At 44.3% G+C, this 22,381-nt stretch overlaps 2 protein-coding genes across 3 annotated transcripts; both read right to left on the reverse strand.

Moving 5' to 3' along the window:
- Positions 1-1,439: 1,439 nt before the first annotated feature.
- ZMAT2 (zinc finger matrin-type 2) lies at positions 1,440-10,121 on the reverse strand. Its single transcript, XM_080672963.1, has 6 exons — positions 10,067-10,121; positions 9,663-9,756; positions 8,237-8,360; positions 6,456-6,529; positions 5,766-5,911; positions 1,440-4,489 (listed from the first exon to the last, which is right to left on the reverse strand). The coding sequence occupies exons 1-6, from the start codon at positions 10,082-10,084 to the stop codon at positions 4,346-4,348; spliced, it is 600 nt and encodes a 199-aa protein (XP_080529089.1). The 5' UTR covers positions 10,085-10,121; the 3' UTR covers positions 1,440-4,345.
- On the reverse strand, positions 10,067-22,377 carry HARS2 (histidyl-tRNA synthetase 2, mitochondrial). 2 transcript variants are annotated; one of them, XM_080672961.1, is made up of 13 exons: positions 22,075-22,377; positions 20,363-20,437; positions 19,777-19,896; positions 19,558-19,653; positions 16,030-16,155; positions 15,819-15,926; positions 15,234-15,332; positions 14,826-14,919; positions 13,905-14,032; positions 13,569-13,811; positions 13,010-13,126; positions 12,654-12,800; positions 10,067-12,238 (listed from the first exon to the last, which is right to left on the reverse strand). In XM_080672961.1, exons 1-13 carry the CDS (start codon positions 22,180-22,182, stop codon positions 12,179-12,181), a joined length of 1,521 nt encoding a protein of 506 aa, XP_080529087.1. In that variant the 5' UTR covers positions 22,183-22,377; the 3' UTR covers positions 10,067-12,178. The 2 variants fall into 2 exon arrangements, with proteins under 2 accessions (XP_080529087.1, XP_080529088.1); XM_080672962.1 differs by having other exon boundaries at positions 11,419-12,238; positions 13,665-13,811.
- Between the last annotated feature and the right edge of the window lie 4 nt (positions 22,378-22,381).

Below are 22,381 nucleotides of genomic sequence, written 5' to 3' on the forward strand. Positions count from 1 at the left end.
GGCATGGGAGGAATCTCAAAACAAATAAGCAAGGCTGATTACTGGAAAAATGAAGAAAGCTGGGACAGCAGCAAAAGGGCTGGAAGGCGCCCGCGGGTCTCGAACCACTCTCGCTCAGGTGAGCAAGAGCGACTAAGGACTTCTGTAGTCGAAGGAACCGCTGAGCTAAGGCCAGCCCAGATGCGTGTGTTGGATTAAATTCCTTTCACTGCTGAGAAGACTATACGTCATAATAAATCGACCAAAGTTAAAAGTGATCCAGGATAATTTACCAACCGAAAAACTGATCAATCCGCTGTCGCCGCAACCCCCACCCACCCCACCCTATCCCATCCCTGAGAACACTTAGCAATGACTCAGGTCTCCCCTACTCCTCAGTGAGCTCTTCCACAGTTCTTGTGGGTTTATCCTCTCCTACCAGGAGCAGTCACCTGATCCACCAGTCTCTGCACTTCTGCAGGCCACCACACGGGGTCACTCGGTGATCAAATCAACTTTCACAGTGCTTAATCAGGAATTCACTTTCTTCACAAGCTTCCAACTGTATTTCAGGCCTTTTCTTGAACTTTGCAGCGAAACCAGATAAACCCTACAGCTCCTCTCCCAGGTGTTAATATAGCATTACTTATTCTGCTACTGGTTTTTAAAATTATTTTAAATCCCACATGAAACCCCTTTTATGTATAGTGTAAGTAGCTAACCCTTCTCTTCCACAATTCCTACTTTTCTCCAGTTAGCCAGTTAGGATTTCAGTGTATATCCTTCCAGTCCTTTCCCTCAACCTATATATTTTACAGTACACAATTTAGTTTCATGATTGGGGTGCTTATTGGGGATCAGTTTGTTGGGCAATTTCTGTGCTTGTTTACTTAACATTATGTCTTGGAGATCTTGTCAGTAAATATAGATCTAATATATATTGTGATGGCTGCTTTATAGTCAAGTATAAATGTACTAGTTTTTATTTTACATGTTTTTAAATACTTTATCGATTTCAGAGGAAGGGAGAGGGAGAGATACAAACATCTCATCAGTTATGAGAATCACTGATGGGCTGCCTCCTGCATGCCCCATACTGGGGATCCAGCTCGTGATCCTCGCATGTGCCCTGACCAGGAATGGAACCCTCACCTCATGGTTCATAGGTTGATGCTAAACCACTGAGCCATGCCAGCTGGGCTGAGCCAGTTTTATTTTAAATGCTTCACTGTTATAAAAACAAAGCTTCAGTAAACATCCTTATATGTATATGTACATGTAAGCAAGTATGTTTTTAGGATACTTTAAAGTAGAATTGCTATTTTTCACATTTAAATTTCTGGAGGGGATTATGTGAGATACCTGAAGCCACAGAATTATCTGGAGCCATACTAAACTTTTGTTCGCCAAGTACTGTAAGCAGACATTTTACAAAATGTAAATTCCACAACAGCTGGAGCTTTTTTTTTTTAAATATATTTTATTGATATTTCACAGAGAGGAAGGGAGGATAGAGCTGGAAACATCGATGAGAAACATCGATCAGCTGCCTCCTGCACACCTCCCACTGAGGATGTGCCTGCAACCAAGGTACATGCCCTTGACCGAAATTGAACCCGGGACCTTTCAGTCCGCAGGCCGACGGTCTATCCACTGAGCCAAACTGGTTTTGGTAGCTGGAGCTTTGATGCCTTGCCCCAGAAGATACCACCAGCGCCTAGAACATACTCAGCATACATCGAATAAATGAAAACAAGGCCAGTCACAGGCATATTCCTCAATCAGAAGGCAGTTCCCATGGATTTTAGAAAACAAATATTAATGAAGTTCCTCATCCAGAGATTTCTGAGTTCTCTGGGATTGCTCTGGGCTCCTAAATTTCCATTTCTCCTTCCTCCCCTTCTCCAACTTACCACATTGAGTTCCTCCAAATACCCATGACCTAGACAGGCCCCTTGGAGACTCAAACCACTTGCCAGTCCCTAGAGAATTTAAGAGAACCTGGAATTTAGAATAGTTTAGTAGAGGTGGCCAGAGCTAAGATTCCACTGTACCAAAGAGGGAGATGATTTGAAGCCAACTTGGATTAGTTTCCTGAAAAATGAATACTGAACCATGGCAGGTTATCTGCTCACTGATAACCTTCTTTAGCCTGACTTGAATGGGGGAGCAAAAGGTCCAAGTCCACTAGGGTAGATTCTTATACAAGGACCTGTATAGTATATAATCATGACAAGGAAGGCATCCACTCATCAGCCTGCAATTGGGCAACAAATACTGTATGTCAAACTTTCAGCCAGGCCTTGAGACACATTCACAGTTCCCAGGGGCAAGATTCAGCATTAGAAATAATATAGGCAAAACACAGTCCTGCCAGGTTTGACTCAGTGGATAGAGTGTTGGTCGGCCTGGGGACTGAAGCATTCCGGATTCAATTCTGGTCAAGGGCACATACCTCAGTTGCAGACTCAATCCCTGGCCCTGGTTGGGGCATGTGCAGGATACAACCAGTATTTGTTTCTGTCTCTCTCCCTCTCTTCCACTCTCCAAACATCAATGGAAAAATATCCTCGGGTGAGGATTAACAAAACAAAAATAATGTAGGCAAAAAACATTCTGAACAGCAAGGGAATTTTGTATAAAAGTCCAAAGAAAAGAGTAGGATATTTTGGGGGACCACAGATGATTCTGATACTATATTAAGGATTTCAGAGAACTACATGGGGCAGAGAATTTAGTCAAGCCCTATGGTGACAGCCTTGTTAAGCCAAATAGAGCCTGCTTTTTGTGGTATAGAACCAGCTAAAGTTATAGAATTTACCTGCTTGATGTTTATATAACTTTTGTTTTAAAGGACTGATTTTTCCCCCCCTTTGCATCCATGGGGCTTGGCACAGTACCTGATCCAGGGACTATCAAAATTGTGTTTCCTTTAGTTAACCACTCTATACCATCTAATTCTCAAGTTAGACCAAAGCAGGGAAGACAGCTTCTCAATGGAGCTGACTGGAAGGGTTTCACCCCCACTCCTGGGGACAGACATTTTTAGTTATCATAATTTTGGGAAGGGGTGCTGTTGGCATCTACTGAGTAGAGGCTAGGGATACTGCTAAACACCCTACAATGCACAAGGGGGCTCACACAACAAAGAACTGTACAGTCCAAAATGTCAACAGCGCCAAGAGTGAGTAACCCTGCGCCTAGCCTAATTGCAATAGTAAGGAAACCCCTCAGTTCAAGATGGAGCTCTGCTGTTCCTAAAACACCATCAAAGGAGGCCAAAAATTATAGGAAAAGTTTTGTTCAGAGTCCTCTGGACAAAGAACCCATTAGAGGAAAATACAACTCATGCTGAAGGAACCAAGGGGGGGAAAGCGACAGGGCTCAAATGAAGGGAAAAGAATACACTGTCTATGGGAAAGCCTCAGTGTAGGAAGAAAAAAAAATACACAGGGAAAAATATGGAATGTTCCCACCAAATGTGAAATAGGCCCAGTCAATGCCATTTATTATACATGTTGAACAGCCTCTGACACACAAAGGCTCCCATATGAGGGTGTGTGTTTTTTTCCGTTTTCTTTTTTGCATCAAACAGGTTCTTCCAAGAGCCTGCTCACAAGGAAGACAAAAACAGAGTAATCCTCAATAAAATAAAACAAACAGGAATAGCTTAACAGTCTACATATGAAAAACAAAGTTTAAAAAACTCAACAGACAAAATCCACACCAAACACTCATCCCATTTAATTTCCTATTTCATGCACTGAGGAAACCAAGAATATCAAGCCCCAAGGCAATGCTCTGAGGTTCCAGTTCAGGCTCCCTCTATGTGACAGATTCATGCACACACATCCGCACATACTACTGACCCAGGCAAAAGTACACATGCATGCACAGCTGGCCAGAGAACCACAGTGGGGGGTGGGGAGTGGCTGGTCAAGGAAATGGTATCAACTAGAAACTGGGGGCCCAGAGAACCTTTCTGCGGCAGGACAAGCAAGAGCCAAAATTAAAACAAAGACAGAACACAGGATAAATGTAGGATGCTCAGAGAAGACTGGATAGATGAAGAGGGAAAGCTGCAGGGGAAGTTTTGGGAAAGCAGCCTCAGAAGAGGTTTGTCTTTATTGGGAACAGATGGGCAGAGGGCCTGTGACGCGGGTGATACAGAGGCTAAAGGAACATGCCACAGCATTACCTCTGCCTCCTGTGCTTTCTCTCAAGGTCGAGGGAAACCATAAACACCCACCCTCTAGCCCTCCCCATTGCCAGTTAAGGACTTTCCCAAGTACTCCCCCACCCCACCAAAAAATGACCCCGCCCACACTCAAAGTTAAGCCCAGCAAAGGGCCAAGCATAGAAAGCCTCAGTAACTCTTCTTGGTGGAACCAAAGCCAGAGAAGCCCATCACAGCTGCCATTTCATCATCCTCCTCAAATGTCAAGTCCTCCTCAGCCCTCCTTTTCTTCTCCTTCTGTTTCTCTTTCTTGTAGGCTTTGGCCTTTTCCTCCTGGAGGGGTGAGGGGGAAACCACTCAGTATCAGTTCAGGCTCCTGAGCCAAACATTGTTGAAAGAGACAGATGAGCTTCAAGATTCCTTTCTATTTTTAGGAAAAAATAGTTAAAAGACAAGTAAAATTTCAAAAGCAGAGGAAAAACCACAGTAAAGAGTATAAAGGACAAGAGAAGTTTTAGCCTGTGAAGAGCACTTCTCAATCCTACATTCCAGTTCATCTCTAGTTAATCTATACTAATAAAAGGGTAATATGTAAATTGGTCACGATGCCCTCACAGTAACAACCGAACAGCAGGCTGTGTGGGGCGACCAAGCCAGCAGGTAGGTCAGTGAGGGACAACCAAATGACTGAATAGTAGGCTGTGTGGGGTGACCAGGCCGGCAGGGGGGTTAGTGAGGGACGACCAAATGACTGAACAGCAGGCTGCATGGGGCGACCAGGCCAGCAGAGGGGGCAGTGAGGGGCGACCAGGCCAGCAGGGGAGGGGCAGTTGGTGGCAACCAGGCCAGCAGGGAGGGCAGTTAGGGGTGATCAGGCAGGTGAGCAGTTAGGAGCCAGTGGTCCTGGATTGTGAGAGGGATGTCCGACGGGTCCCGGATTGGAGAGGATGCAGGCTGGGCTGAGGGGACCCTCCTCCCCTCCCCGTGCACGAATTTCATGCACCGGGCCCCTAGTAGTTATAAAAGCAAAACCATTTAATAGCCAAGTAATTCTGAGGAATGTAGTACATGACAGGAACTGGTCTAAGTGCTTTAAGTATATTATATATTAAGGTATCTAATCGGAGGAAATTGAAGCACAGTTTATATAACTTGCCCAAGATTCACAGCCAGTAAGTGGAGGAAAGAGAATTCTGATCTACACAGCCTAGTTCCACTAGCCTCTTGGAGACCAGGTATATTTATTTAAAGTAGTATAAACAATATGGCCCACAGAATCCAGAACAAAAGGATAGGTTAAGTAGATAGGAGTGGTGGCCTGCGGACTGAAGGGTACTGGGTTTGGTTCTGGTTAAGGGCACATGCCTGGAATGTGGGCTTGACACACCAAAGGTCACTGGTTTGATTCCAGGTCAGGACACATACCCACGTTTTGGGTTCGATCCCTAGTCAGGGTGCATACAGGAGGCAACCAATTGATGTTTCTCTCTCCCTCTTTCTCCCCCTTTAGAACCGATTAAAGAGAGACAGAGAAAATCAGCCTCCCCATGATTCCTAACATACTATTCAAAGCTGGGGGAAGGAAGATGGAAGGACAGGAGAGCCTTACTTCTTCTCTGAGCTCCTTCATCCTTTCCTCAAAATCATAATCCTTTTGTTTCTCTTCCATCTTCTTCTTATTGACTTCAAAACGTTTCTTCACCTGATCCAAGGTGGAACGTTCCACACGCATAGACATGCCCAGGTTTCGCTGATCTGTGTGGAGTCAAAAGTGAAGAAGGTAACATCCTCAGCCCTTCAAGTCTTTTCCTGATAATATTTTTTCCTTTGAGAAATTTTTAAAGAGTTTATTTGGGCCAATTTGACAACATATGCCAGGGAGCAAGATCTCACATGCTTCCTGCTGACATTTTTTTAACATCTTCTCATAAAACACACAGCAAAAATAATTATAGCTAAAACAAAAACAAAACTCCCTTGGCTTTACTTGATTCCAGAAGCTGCAGTCCTAGATTAATGGGATGCAAATGGCTTTAAACTTCCCTTATTGAGCAGATGCATGTCAGTGGGGACACCTTAACCCAGAAAACCAGGGTTTGGGCTTGTCGAGAGCCTAGAACAGTGTCTCACGTCATGGCCTCCAGAAACATTAAATAATGAAGTAACAGATAACTTGTGCTGAAGCAACTGGAGAGTTCCCCAGGCATTAAAGAAAAGACCCAACAGAAATCACCCTTACCCCATCCCCAACACCAAAGCCTGATTCCAGCCCCAATCACAAACCAACTCCTAGCCTTACGTTTCTTTCCATTAATGTGATCCAGGAAGTTGATAGAGTCCTTCACAACACAGTCACAGACATTACAGTAATATCTAGCAAACAGAAAGAAACAGCATGAGTCAAATCTGTTTATAAGGATTGTACTGTTTTCAACCAAGAAACTAATATTTTTAGGTAAAACGTCTTTTTAGAAGGAGGCACTTTTCATTTCCATAAAGCCTTAGCTCTTAGAAAATTGTGGTAACCAACCTCCAAGATGGCCCCACAATGATCCCCACCCTCCTAACATTTCTAAACTGTGTAGTCCCCCCCCAATTTATACCAGGGCTGGTCTGTGTAACCAACAGAATATATCAAAAGTGATGCTGCCCTGGCCAGTGTGGCCCAGCTGGCTGAGTGTCATCCCATGCACGGAAAGTTCATCATTTCAATACCAGTTAGAGCACATGCCCATGTTTCAGGTTCCATTCCTGGTCAAGGTACAGGAGGCAACTGATCAATGTTTCTCTCTTTCTCTCTCTCAAATCAATAAAGGCTTTTTTTTTTTTTTTTTTTTTTTTTTTAAGTGATGCAGTCCTGGCCAGTTGGCTCAGTGGATGAAGTGTCAGCCCTCAGACAGAAGGGTCTCAGGTTAGATTCTTAGTCAAGGCATGTACCTCGGTTTCATTTCCATCCCCGGCCCTGGGCCCTGGTCCAGGCACGTGGGGAGGGCAGCCAATCAGTGTGTCTCTCACCTTCATGTCACTCTCTTTCCCTCTCCTCTCTCCCTTCCACTCTCTCTCTAAAAAAAAAAGAAAGAAATCAGTAAAAAATATATATATATATCCTCAGTTTAGGATTAAAAAAAAATTTTTTTTAAGTGATGCTATTTCACTTCCAACATTAAGTTATAAAAAATTTTTTAAAACATGGCTTCTATCTTAGTCTGTCCATGTGGATCACTTGCTCTAGGGAAGCCATTTACTCTGTTGTGAGAAGGACTATGGAGAGGCCCATGGAACAAAGAACTGAGGCTACCAAAGACAGCTATGTGGCAGAGGCTGGAAGTAGATCCTTCAGCTCCACTTATATCCTGGATGAACACAGACGCATCACACCCCTTAACTGCATCTTTGTGAGAGATCCTGAGCCAGAACCACCTAAGTAAGGCTTTCTCAGATTCCTACCCACAGAAATTGCGAGCTTTTGTTGTTTTATGCTACAACAAATTAAATTTGGGGTTGTTAATTTACATGGTAATAGATTACTAATATAGAGAAGAATGGTAACAGTAACTCAGGGAAGTGTCACTGTGCTGTGTTGCCCTCCTACTGGAAAACCTAACTGGACAAAAGAATGGGCTGAAGAAATGAAGAGTTCTTGTGGGACAACTCTTCCTATAGGTTATAGTCTTAGTCTGGGAAGGAAGTGCACAACCAGATAATCTATATTACCACCTTTACAGCCAGTCAGGAACCTCAACCCCCTTTATAGCTCCTAGCTTCCATTCTAGCTCCACCTAATTTTGCCTCTAAAAACCTCCTCAGTAGTACTTTCCTTCCAGCATGAGAACAAATTATCCCTTTTAAGATGTTAAGTAGTTATAGTGCTAATATGAAGAAGCCTACAGAGTGACCCCTCCAAGAGATATTATAATGTTAACCTGAGACCTTGGGAGACAAAGAAAAATAAATCTAAGGGTGGAATTACAGGCAACAAGATTGTTATCCTCACCCAGAAATTCTCCTCAACACTTCCTAAAACCAACATAGTCTATTAGACCTACTCCTGACTACAGTGAAAGATGAAAAGCCACTCACCCGCCCATCTCAGATTGTGGGGTGGTCTTGGTAATGACAATTGTCTTCCCAAGCTTGGATTCCAGGTCCACCTTGTAGTCCCTATGCCGGAGAAGCTCCCGCTTGACTGGCTGCACTGGTTTTCCTGAAATATAATGGGGAAGGAAGTCCCTTCAATATTGCAGTTCCTTAACCAGAAAGGAAAAGATATGCATGAAACTCAAAATCCAGAGGTTTACTCTCATTTCTTTTTTGAAACTTGAAGCAAGGGGCACAGGAGGTACTTCTAGCAGTAGATAGGGAGAGTCTGAAGAGGAAAAAAGATAAGCAATCCTTAACTCACTACAGTATTTCTTCACTTTATAGCCAACAAGTCAAAAAGCAATGTTTTCTACTCATTGATTAACTGAATTGAAGGGAGAAGTTCTGAATTTTCACAAAAAGCAACCTTTTAAAAAAAGAGCAGGATACTAAGTAATGTTTTCAGATATCCCAAGCATAATACAGAATGGAATCTTCTGCGAGCTGGGGAAATTTTTAAAAAGGGAACTTGCCGAAACCGGTTTGGCTCAGTGGATAGAGCGTCGGCCTGCGGACTGAAGGGTCCCGGGTTCGATTCCGGTCAAGGGCATGTACCTTGGTTGCGGGCACATCCCCAGTAGGGGGTGTGCAGGAGGCAGCTGATCGATGTTTCTCTCTCATCGATGTTTCTAACTCTCTATCCCTCTCCCTTCCTTTCTGTAAAAAATCAATAAAATATATTTTTTTAAAAAGGGAATTAACATTTAGGAATTAACTGTTATGTAACACTATTATAAGCTACATAAAAACTAAAAGGTGCAAGGTGGCGTGGAGGTAAAGTGAAAAAAGAACATACAAGTTTGAAAACAGATGAGAAAAATCAAGTATTTCTTTTTGTACAGTGCAATCTCTATTCGAGGAGAGGCGCACCAATTCCCTGACATTGTACAAGGCACAGAAAACAGCACTACTAAGCACTAGCAGAAACAATCACACCTTCCCAGTCTAGTACCCTTACTCTTCTCAGACTACAGGAAAGGGTTTAGACTGGGAGAGGAATGTCCTTCTCCCCCTTAAGTAATTTCAACAGAAAGAGAGGGTCTTCAATAACAGTAATGCATAGCATCAAAAAACTCCTCGACTTCTCTGACACTCTTTTCAGGGAAGTACTAACATGAGTCAAGCAAAGGGAGGGCAAAGAAGCACAGGACAACAGAGCTGGAAAGCACCTCAAAATCACTTCAGTCCATGTCCTTGTTCATCTTATACATTAAAAAAAAAAAAAAAAAAAAAAAAAAAAATGAGGACCAGGAAGGCAGGACTCTTACACAGGTAAGAGGGAAGTGCATTGCGACTCCCCACCGGCTCTCCAAGCCACTGCATCGCCTCTACGATACCCTTAGCCCTTGATGGAGCAGGCACCCACCATCCTTCTTTTCTCTCTCTTCCGTGAGCCTCTTCTCAGCGAGCTTCTCATATTCATCTTTGTCCCACTTGCGGCGAAAGTCCAAGTTTTTTGTCTGTGGAGATAAAAAGCCCTCAGAATTCGTTGCTAATCGTGGCAGACACCGAGAGAAACCACGTCATCACCGGCAAGGCGGCCCCGGGACCTGTAGAGAACGAAGGCTCCCCAGAACGCACCGGGAGGCTGAAGTGGCCTTAGGACGCCAACCCGAGAGACCTCCGCGATTCCACTCTGTGCCAGGGCCTACGGGGCCACAAAATCACAAGGAGGTATCGGGAAGCCAGTCCGGTGCAGTATATTCCGCGCTGAGAAACGACCTCATACCCTCCACCCGCTGCAAGCCTCCTTCTACACACAACACCTACCCCACTGCTGGACGCCATCTTCACCGCGAAGTGAATGGGAAGCCGGAAAATGTCGTAAAAAGCGGCCTTAAGCCGTAAAGCAAACTTGTCCTCCAATCAGCTAAGCGTCTACCGTTGTAAACGAGCTAAAGAGTGGAAGGCTCCTAAAACAGACTTGTAAGCCCCGCCTCCGCTTCAATAAAATGGCGCATGCGCAGGGAGAGTATGAAGCAACACGGAAGTAAGGGCACCTGCAAAGTTTTTTTTTTTTTTGCTCTGGCCTTTGGAAACAACCCTGAAAGTTCAACTCATCTGTTTTACAAACGAGGAACCTGAGGATCAGTGCCCTCTAGTCTAATTAACTTACGTACATTACCAAGAGTTTCTAAACCTCTAAGGCAGAAGCGCTGTTATTAAGGGCTTCAGATGCCCTATTTACCAGAACGGACTAAAGATATGCCGCCCCCTCCCCAACACCGAAGTGTTTGCAAAGGCTGCACCTTCCCAGTGCACACATGGAAGCGCTTTTTGTACCTTTGTCTCATTATTTTGAAGCAATGCTATCACTCTATCGTTAACTCACTTTCCCTCAACTGAGGATTATAGCCAACCTATGGTCCCAATTTAATCAACATAATTATACTCGGGAAGGTAAGTTATCAACAACACTCTAGCAGCCGTGGGCAAACTACGGCCTGCGGGCTAGATCCAGCCCGTTCCGCTGTTCTATCCCGCCCGCTGAGCAGAAAGAGCGGAGGGTTCTCTTGCTCTCCCCTCTGCTCCTTTACTTTGAATTTATATTAGTTCACACAAACACTCCATCCATGCTTTTGTTCCGGCCCTACGGTCCAGTTTAAGAACCCATTGTGGCCCTCGAGTCAAAAAGTTTGCCCACCCCTGCGTCTAGGATGAAGAATTCTGGCAGATGGCTCACTATTGATTCAGTGACATGAGTGCTCCAAGTTGGGGGTTGGGGTAACTATGGCTGCTTCCTTCACTGAATACAGAGCATCACCCCAGGGAGGTTACTCCTTGCTCAAGATTTAGAATTCGCTTCCTAGCCAGTTTTGCCCAGTGAATAGACCATCAGCCTTCGGACTAAAGGGCCCTGGGTTCAATTCCTGTCAAGGGCTCGATCCCTGCCCGCCCTGGTCTGAGGGCATGTGGAAGGCAACCAATTGATGTGCCTCTCTTACATCCATGTTTCTCTCTATCTGTCTCTCCCCCTCTCCTCCACACTCTCTAAAATTCAATGGAAATATCCTCATGTTAGGGTTAACAATAACAAAAAAAGATTTAGAATTCTTATAGTACACTCAAGCATTTTCTATGTCCTATGCAAAACAATCTCTTGATAACAAACTACCCAAACTACTACATTAAATATTTTATTTAATATATTATCTAACCACTTCTAAAACAGCCACCTCCATGGCAGGACAAGAAACAGAGCAGAGATTCTGGCACAGGAAATGGTCTCCAAAACCTCAAAAGATCAAATCTCCATCTTGTTAGGTCACCTATTAAGTCCAATATTCAAAATTATTAAACAGACAGCCTCACCCTACTATTGTTAACAGTAGATGGGCTAGAGACATACCACATCAATATTGGCATTGCTATGCCCTTGTGATAGCATCTCTGTCCTCAAACAAAGTATACAGCAGCCATTTGCCCCACATCATTGTCTCCCCAAAAATTGGACAGGCCAATAGCAGGTTGTGGACAAATTTCCCAGAATCTGGTTCAGAAACCACAGTAGAAGGCTAAGTATCTGACTTCTGATCTCAATGGTTCAGAATCCTCTCAGCCGGAGGTGACTTTCTCAGAGCCTTGCTCACAGCAAGCACCTTAGCACCTCTTGGCAGCATTCCAATGGTACATGAAATCTGTCATCTGTCTCTGCAGTCAGAGCATGTCTTTTTCACATACCAGCCATCTGCACCCATGCAGAATAGCTGCTCACAATAGCCCAGGAATCCTCAGGGCTTTCTACAGTTCTGTACCCAGGAAGGATGGAGGAGGCAGAGGCACTTGTCACCCATCCTGGCCAGCTGTTGTGAAGCCCATCAGGAATTCAGTCCTAGATGAAACATTTTCTACAAAGAGCAGCAGATGACAATCAGGAAAGAATCAAGACTCGAATAGTCGCTTCTGAATTTCAGCCACAATATTTTCCCGTTTAATGGCCACCTGGAACATAAGAGAACCCTCATGTGACAAACTAGAGAGTGATATAGCTCCTTAGCCATTGATTTTCCAGATTCATTTTACTCTGTATCACCCCCACTACTTATGCAACCAGTAGGGAGTAGTGTGGGCTTTAAGCTGACCTAGAGAATGTATGTCCTCAAGACTAAAGGGATTCAAATGCCTGATCTATGTCTATTTTATTAATTAGTCTCAAAATACCCACTGAAATTTCATCTGTCCTTCTTCTGCTTACCCAGCCAGTATCATGGGCTACAACGGTTGCCTAGGATGGGTCTTCATTCATCTCTATCACTATTAACTCTGAAAATATTTCCTCAGCCAGAAACATATTTCTTAAAGAATCTTAAAAAGGTAGAAACACCTGGTCCCTTCTATTTTTGCCTGCCCCACTCACCTCCTCCCTGCTGGCCACTGAACGGAGCTTGATGACCCCTTCCTTCAGCTCTTGCTCACCAATAATGACTACCAGTGGAATGCCCATGTCCTCACAGTAGTGCAGTTGTGTTAGTAATTTAGGGTTGTTCTTATACAGCAGCTCTGCCTGAAAAGGATAAAGGTAAAATAGGGGATTTAGAAGTGACCACACCACTCCACCCCAGGAGTGAGCATTTCCAAAGAAATAAGTAGCTAGCCTTCCTATCCAAAGAAGACTGGGAAGATCTTGAGTTCCACCTAGGCATGAAGTAGAAATGGGCCTAGTGCCTGAATTCCACATATACCTACATGGTTTGGAAATTAGCTCCACCATACCTTGATCCCAGCATCCCAAAGCTCTGCAATTAGCTTCAATCGTTCTTGGAGAAAGTTCTTCTGTGGAGTGGCCACAAACACTTGGGTCTCTGTGGTCCGTATCTTCTCACCAAAAGTCTGATAAAAGAGAAAGAACCAAAATAAAAACTTCCTTTGCACCAGTTAACTCCCAAAAGCCAGGACAAAAAGAATCATAAGAAACACAGTCCAAAAAAAAACAGACACAGTCCAACCCTGGTGGATGTAGCTCAGTGGTTAGAGTTTTGGCTTGCACAAAGAATAGTCAAGGGTTCGATTCCCAATCAAGGCCATGTGCCTGGGTTGCAGGTTTAATCCCTGGGCAACCAATCAATGCCTCTCTTTACACCACCCCACCCTCACCCCAAACCTTGCTCCTCCCTCCCTTTCACTTTCTCTAAAAATCAATGGGAATAATATCCTCCAGTGAGGATTAATAAAACAAATTTTCTTTTTAAAAAGAAAACCTGTCCAACTGCACCTTCAGAAACATGAGAGTTTTTAGGCCTCCAGTCCCACTCCACCCCTACCTAGGACCCACCTTCATCCTCTGCTCCACAATGGAGAAGATTCGCTCTACCCCAATGCTGAGCCCCACACACGGCACCTTGTGGCCTTTGGGGTTAAACATGCCCACCAGCCCATCGTAGCGCCCACCAGCAGCCACACTGCCCACATTCAGGGGCTCTTCCTCAGCAGGAGCTGGGGTCTGCAGCAGCACTGCTTCATAGACCACTCCTGTATAGTAGTCCAAGCCCCGAGCCAGGCTTAGATCAAAGCAGATCTGTGGGAACAAGGCTATAGTCAATCCTAGATAAGACTCAGGACCCTGAGAACCCCAGAGCTCAGCAGGAGGTCCATACCCAATTCAGCTTACCTTCTCTGCAATTCCAAATAGAGTCAGGTATTCAAAGAGCAGCTTTAGATCCCCCAGGCCCTCTAGAGCCTGCTTGCTCTGAGATAGTCTGGGATCCTGGAACATTTGCTCTACCAAGGACAGCCCACCTGGGAGACATGTGGGGAGAAATAAGGTCTGTGCTCTTCACCCAAATGTATTTCATCCAAATTTATCTCTAGCGTGTTCTAGACAGTCCTCCTCATTTCTTTTTATTTTTTAAATGTTTTTGATTTTGAGAGAGAAAGAAGAAGGAAGAGGGAGAGAGAGAGAGAGAAACATCGATGAGAGAGAATATATCAATCGGCTGCCTCCTGCATGCACTGTACTGGGGATTGAGCCCACAACCCGGACAATGTGTCCTGACCGGGAATCAAACTGGTGACCTCTGGGTCCATAGGTCAACGCTCAACCAATGAGTCACACCAGCTGGGGGCTCCTCATTTTCATTAAAAAAAAATACTGATCTCATATGACCAGACTCTCCTCATCTGCCTCTACCTTTGACATCTGAAGACGTAAGGTGGTTACAATAAATAAAAGGGGAATTAAATTCAGAGAGGCTCTAGAGCAGGGTCCTCCAACTTTTTAAACAGGGGGCCAGTTCACTGTCCCTCAGACCGTTGGAGGGCCAGACTATAGTTAAAAAAAACAACTGTGAACAAATTCCTATGCGCACTGCGGGCCCGGGACGAGTCGGCTGCTAAGCAGGACAGGCAGCGGCACCCAGCGGGCCGGATAAATGTCCTCGGCGGGCCGCATGTGGCCCGCGGGCCGTAGTTTGAGGACCCCTGCTCTAGAGCTTAGCACATCTAAAGAAAGGAGCTGCTTCAGAGGTAGAAGTTGTACACATTTCGCCCTCCCTCTGGTTCTATCATATAGCTTTGCAACTCTGGTTCTTACCATGACATTGGACATAGTCCCCAACTCGGTCAGCTACTTCAGGAGCCAGGCCTTTCTCTACCACCATCTCATGTCTCACACCTTTCCAAGATATCTGCACAAATATTCAAACATTAGCCCCGCCCCATGATCTTTCGTTCTCTAACCAGAAAAGGATATCTTCCTTTCATTCAGTATTTATGTCACTAGTAGCTAAAACTAAACTCAGGAAAGTCAGCAAAGTCAGAGGCAGCTTAGAAAATCCAGCCATAATCCCCACTGCACAGCAAAACTCAGATCTTACTTCAGAATATCTCCTTACCTCCCTCACTTCCAGGCACTATTGCCTTACTTTTCCTCTAAGGGTATAGATTTAAGGGCAGGGCAGAAACTCTGATAGGATCTACTGAAACATGTCTTCTTTCTTACCTTGTCCAGTTTGTCTATGGAGGAGCAGATGGCACGGAACTTGCTTTCTGGAACACCACAGATGGCAAACATCCCATCCAAAATCCGTCGGTCATTGACCTGTGAACTCAATGGAAGTAACCCAAGTGCCTTGTCAATGCCCTTTCTCTCAAAACAACGACAGTCCCTACTCTCCTGAGTCATAAGAGATAGAAAGGAAAATTCCACAGGATGACCATTTAGATCTATAAAAATAAAAGTGTAATATGCTAATTAGACTGGACGCATCCTTCTGGACATCCTTCTGGGCGACCTTCCAGACGAAGCTGGGGCTGCGAGGAAAGCCTGGGTCCCGGGTGCCTGCCAGCAGCCAGAGGGAAGCCCGGGTCCCAGGTGCCAGAAGGAAGCTGGTGACAGAAGCTGGGGGAAGGAAGGCCTATTCTTGCACGAATTTCGTGCATCAGACCTCTAGTATATATATAAAATGCAACAGCTGAACTTAGAATGTCCTAGAGCTGCAGGCTTAAAGTCTGGGTCTACCTATGTTTTAAGACAGCATCAGGCCAAATCCAGATTTTTCCTCTAAGTCCCCAGCCCTGACCTCACCTTAATAAGGAAGTCGCCCAGCTGCAATCCAGTTAGGATTTCACAGATGATCTTCAAACACTCTGCATCAGGGATCATGGGGTCAAAATCACCAGCAATGTCAAAATCCTACAGCAAAAAAGAAGGAAAAAAAAGTCTCTACTCAGCAGCCAGTTCCCAGGTTGTGGCCCCCAGAACTATCAAACCATGCTGCCTCCTTCGAGTCACTTACACACTGACAGAATTCCCGGTAGCGTCCTTGGACTATGGTTGGGCTCTCCCGCCGCCACACCTTTCCGACATGGTAGCGTTTCATCTTCTTCAGTTTATTCATGGCCATATAACGCGCAAAAGGAACCTCACATAAATAGGTTAAGAAGAAAGGACACTGCATTCAAAGCTTAGGCTCAGTGTAAAGACATTAGGGAAGATTGGGCCTTTATCAATTGAATCCCATTCACAGAACAATCACCTTGTCTGTCTTGTTTCCCACTATCCCCAAGACTTAGCAGTACTTGGCATTCAATATATAGGGTGAGCAAAAATAGGTTTACAGTTGTGAGTTCGTGAAATAGTTTATTCTTGTATTATTATTTTTATATTAATTCTTCTATTATTTGATTTTTCATCTTTTGATGTTTTTTTAAAATGTATTTTTATTGATTTCAGAGAGGAAGGGAGAGGGAGAGAGAGATAAAAACATCAATGATGAGAGAGAATCATTGATTGGTTGCCTCCTGCATGTCCCCTACTGGGGACCAAGCCTGCAACCTGGGCAAGTGCCCTGACCAGGTATTGAACCATGACCTCTTGGGTCATAGGTCGATACTCAACCACTGAATCACACCAGCTGGGCTCTTATATTATTACTGGTGGCCCGGTGCACGAAATTCGTGCACATTAAAAGGGAATTAGAGGAAATATTTTAATATTGCTATTTGCCCTTTCTCTATAATAGAAGTGTGAGAGATGAAAGGAAATTAGTAAAATGTATATGAAAATAATATATAAATTAATAAATAAACAGTAACAAAAGGATATAACAACAACAGAGGCATGATATAAAAACAACAAAAACATGATATGAAAACAACAGTGATGCAAACAATGACTGATAAAGTAATTAGTTATTCTAACATCTCCCTGTACACCACATTAAGAGTGAAAACACTTTCAGAGAGCTTGACTAATTTCCCTTGTGATGAAGTATTTAGAACTTTAACGTCACATGCTCTTCGAACTTGAGAGAAAGCAACATATAACTGACCATGTGCGAAAACGGGTTCAGGTAAGAGTTTGTCCTTGTGATTTATTAATAGTCATCGCAAATGCTGGCATCACGGGAAACTGTCGTCGAATTAATTTAAATGGGAGGCCAGTGTCAGATGGGGACAAATCAATTCTTGGAATCAGAACCTCTCCCTCTGCTGATCCTGTTAATACTTCAACTTCGATAATGTTAGGTTGTAATCTTTTTTTTTTTTTTAAATGTATTTTATTGATTTTTTACAGAGAGGAAGGGAGAGGGAGAGAGAGTTAGAAACATCAATGAGAGAGAAACATCGATCAGCTGCCTCCTGCACACCTCCTACTGGGGATGTGCCCGCAACCAAGGTACGTGCCCTTGACCGGAATCGAACCTGGGACCTTTCAGTCCGCAGGCTGACGCTCTATCCACTGAGCCAAACCGGTTTCGGCTAGGTTGTAATCTTTTGATAATAATCTGGTACCATTACAAAGACCCCATTTACTATTAAAATTTCTCAATAGCATGATGATTGCACCCACTTTCAATTTTAATTTATGACACGGTATTCCCGAAGGAGTAATACTATTAAGAAATTTGATGGGAAAATTTTCCTTTTCAGCATCATCTGTTGAATCAATGGAATCATCACTCAAGTATGTGTGAAAATCTCCATCGAGTATATCAAAAATTTCTTCATTTAATTTTTGAACATGCTCATTTTTGGACAAAGAATTGCATGTTTAGGTATATTTTTAATATTATCTATAGATATACTATTTCCAAAGGTAGCTTCAATAATAGATCAATTACAAATCATTTCACAGGGGATTTCAATAATATCCATTCCTAAATGAAAACTGCTATCAAGTTTGCCATCTCCAAGTTTTACTAACCATTCACTATAAGCAGAATCCTCTGATCTCATATTTATTGTAAGAGACAACTTTCTGAAACATAGCCAAGCAGTACAGTAAACTTGTTTGTACTATGGCCGATCACATAGCATGCAGTACAATACTAAGACATTGTCTAAAATCCCAAGGAGAACTTTCCCACCAAATACAACATTCAAATTCATAATTTCTCTTAGTAATCTGTCTATGGCGTTTATAGCATGACTTGATGCCATGGTGCATTCATCAATAACGAGAAGTTGGGCCTTTTTAAGTTTTAGCAACTTCACTGTTTAAATCGAGTCTAGAAATTGAAGGTTCATTTAATGGAATTGGTAATTTATATTGGGAATGAAAGGTTCTTCCACAGAGAAGTAAATTTGCAGCAATTCCTGTAGACGCTGTGGGTAAAACAGTACCACTACAACCTCTAATATAATGTATTAAAACTTTATACAGATATGCAGGTGAATAGGGTTCCTAACTAGCAGACTCCTGACAACAAGCTGGCCACCTGTCGATTCTGTAAGAAATGGGGCTCCCTCCTCGCTCCTGTCAGGGTCCAGGGTGCAGGTGAATGGGGTTCCTGGCTGGCAGGCCACTAACAGCAAGCTATTCAACAGCAGATTCTGTGAGGAATGGGGCTCCCTCCTCCCTCCTGTCAGGCTCTGGTTTGAAGGCTGGCCACGCCCCCTGTTGGGCCAGACCCAGAGTTCTACCATGCCTTGGCCTCCGCCTGGGCAACCCAGGACTGACTGCCGCTGGGCGCTCCTGGTGCTCCGAGGGTGGGTTCTTCCCTCAGGCCTCACGGGAAACAGCTCGGGGAGGGCACAGCCCTTGCCAAGGCGACCCAGGACTCAGTGCCTCCATGGTCCAAGGGCAGGTTCCTGCCTCAAACCTTGCCCTCACCGAAAACAGCTTGGGGAGGGAGCAGTTGTTGCCAAGGCAACCCCTGCAGGGCTGACTTCCTTCCCATTGCGAGAGCTTGTCGTGATGGTGTTACACCCAGGGTTTTTATATAAATAGATTTATTATTATATTACTTATTTGTACTGTAACTATAAACCTACTTTTGCCCACCCTTATATATTGAATAGTGTCAAATCCCACCTAACAAAACTACAAGTTCAGTAGAAAGCAGGGGAAGCAGAGATAGAAAATGACTCAAGAACTTCAAGTCTGGGCCATTTCCTCCCATTCAGATCAATTCTCAACCATCTCAAAATAAGCAAGCTTCAGAACCTCGATTGCCTATAATTTCTGTGTCAATATTTATTAAAGTGTAGGTCAAGGACCAGCTGTATTTTAATTACCCAGATGCCTGTTAGAAATGCAGACTGCTGAACCTGCTCCAGCTACAGAATTAGGAATATGTTGGCCTGGGGGCCAGAAATCTGTGTTTCTACAAGTTTCCCCAAGGGATTCTGATACACATTAAAGTTAAATGATAGTGCTCCAGGCCAGGCTCTGCTGGCAGAACTGCTTTCTGGTTGAAACTGGAAGTAAACCCTGTTGCCAATGGACCTATAGGGTCCCAGAGTCACTCTTGTCCCTTTTGTCAGACAAAGCCCTCTGGGTTTGGAAAGGGTAAGTCAGGCTCCAGCACTCAGAAGGATACAGTAAGGTCATAGCGCAGGGACAATAGCTCTCCACCCTGATCCTTCAGATCATAAATGAGCCCAGAGTCCTCTCCATACTTCTCAGTGAGCATCTCCTGCAGGGGTCAAACAGAAAGAGCCACACTTCAAAGGAGGATTCCAGGACATAGGCTAGAAGCCCTTTGGGAAACTGAAGGAAAGTGAAAAAATGGAGTTCTGGTACCTTTTTCTCCACTTACCTTTAGCTCAAATGCTGGGGTATCCAACCCTTTTGCTCCATGACGTTTAAAGCAGCTAACAATTATGTCAAGTATTTTCTCCCTCACAACCATTTGCTGGGGACTAAAATCTCTGGTGCCCTAGAAACCAAAAGTAGCCATAGTGAAAACAAGTCCATTTAAGACAAAGAGTTAAACTACACCTATAATCTAAGGCAGTGGGCGGCAAACTGCGGCTCGCGAGCCACATGCGGCTCGTGAGCCATGGTTTGCCGCTCTGTTGACTAATGAGTTTGCCAACCACTGGGATAGGGGCTTAATCACAAGGACAACAACAGCCTGTAATTATTGGAATCGAGAGTCTAGGTCAGTGGTCGGCAAGCTCATTAGTCAACAGAGCTGCATTTTGCCGACCTCTGATCTAAGGCATGGAGTTGAAATCTCTTTGAGTTCAGATAACTCTAAGTACCAGTACCTCAAGAATAGATTTATTTTTTCTTTTAACTAGTCTTAAAAGGATTTTTAAAGGGGTCAGAAAAAGACAAGCAGAACAGAGGGCAGTCCTCCAAGGCACTTTAATGGGACAAAGTGAGGCAAAGTGAGTTACCTTCGGAGTCTTGAGAATAAAATTTGACTTCTCTTGATGTGGTTTCAGTTGGGATGTTAGCACTGCCTCTGCAACCTGGCAGAAAAAGGAATGTGAGACATGGCACCTCTCAAGATTAGCCAGCCCTGTGACAATGCTGGCCCTGTGGACCACCAACCTGCAAAGAGCTTTGGTCCTGAGTAACAAGAAGCCTGAATACTATTTTATCTGCTCCAATCTCAGCCCCCCTCCAAAAACCCATGTTGTATCTGCAATATATATGTAATACACATGAGGTCAGGTCTTTACCATACAAACTGTCTGAAAATAGTTTAAGTACCCAAGAACAATGAAGGTAAAGAACAACCCACCACTACCACCACAACCATCTAGAGGAAGGGTTTAGTATATTTTTTTCAGGTCTCAGTTCCCATTCCAAGAGTGAAAATAAGAATTTTTAATAAGGTAGCAATGGTGCACTGTCAGCATGATTCAGTGGTTGAGCATGGATCTATGAACCAGGAGGTCACCGTTCAATTCCTAGTCGGGGCATATGCCTGGGTTGTGGGCTTGATCCCCAGCGTGGGGTGTGCAGAGGTAGCCGATCAATGATTCTCATCATTCATGTTTCTATCTCTCTCTCCCTCTCCCTTCCTCTCTGAAAACAATAAAAATATATTTTTAAAAAATAAGGTAGCAGTGGTCATTAAGCTTGGAGACAGGGAAAAACTTGAAGACAGAAGAGAGCCAGTCCAAGGACACAGAGCATGTCTTAGAATGAACAGGAATGGATTTCCTAATTGAACTAAAAAGCCAGACTGGTACGATGCTATGACTGAAAATTAATAACAAAAGATCTAAGCCCTGTTCATGATAGCACAAAGCATCTGCTATAAACACAACAGAGTCTTTCCTAACGTAAAACAGAATCAGTGACTTTGTTTATTACCAGCAGGCTGTATGCCCTTCCAGAAATATAGAGGGTGTGGTAGTTCTATACTTTGGTGGCTCTCTTCTCCAAAGGTAGGCAGTTCAAGTCCACAATCCCTTCTCTGAAATCCCAAAATCCAAAAATGTCTGAAAATTATGTGGGTTGTTTGTGACTCATTTTGAGGTGAATTCTAATGTGAACTGTCTACTTATGGTCATTAATTACCTCAGTGGAAATATCATATATTTTGCTTAAGGAATTTTCATGTGTTTGACTCCAATAGGTTCAAATAAGGAATTGTGAACCTAAATGAAAATACTCCCTTACTATATCCATACAGGGGTCCTCAAACTACGGCCCGCGGGCCACATGCAGCCCGCCGAGGACATTTATCCGGCCCGCCGGGTGCCACTGCCTGTCCTGCTTAGCAGCGGACTCGTCCAGGGCCCGCAGTGCGCATAGGAATTTGTTCATAGTTGTTTTTTTTAACTATAGTCCGACCCTCCAACGGTCTGAGGGACAGTGAACTGGCCCCTGTTCAAAAAGTTTGAGGACCCCTGCTAGACAAACCATTTGACCATGCAGTCTCTGATTCCTCAACTGTAAATGGAAATAATAACCCCAACTTCTCAGGATGGCTATGGAGATTAAATGACAAAGCATCTACAACACTTAACTCAGTGCATGGTGGGCACTCAGTAAAAAACCAATTGTATTACTACTGGAGCACAGGCCGCGAGTTCATGCTTTCAGACCTGGAGAGCCTATCCCGACAGACAGGAGCTATCTCAGGCTGGCTCACCTGGCTATGAGAATGGACCGCCCCGACGCACACAACACGGGGAGGCCGCAGGAGCTGGCCAAGCAGCGCAGCCCAAGCCCTCCCATGCAGGAGCCCGAGCTGGGGCATCGTGCGGCGGGAGGCCGGGACAGCAGGCAAAAGACCTAAGAACGAAGCCGGTCGGACCCCAAGAAGCGTGCACAGCGTTGTAGAGGCAATGCCCGAGCTCCAAGGAAGGAGGTGAGCGATTCCAAATTCCGCAACCTGTGTCCCGTCCTCTCAGCTTCCCTCTCAGCCTCGGCATTTCCTGTAGAAGTCGGAAGTGGTG

The sequence above is a fragment of the Plecotus auritus genome, assembly GCF_963455305.1.
Source record: "Plecotus auritus genome assembly, chromosome: 6".
Lineage (NCBI taxonomy): Eukaryota > Metazoa > Chordata > Mammalia > Chiroptera > Vespertilionidae > Plecotus > Plecotus auritus.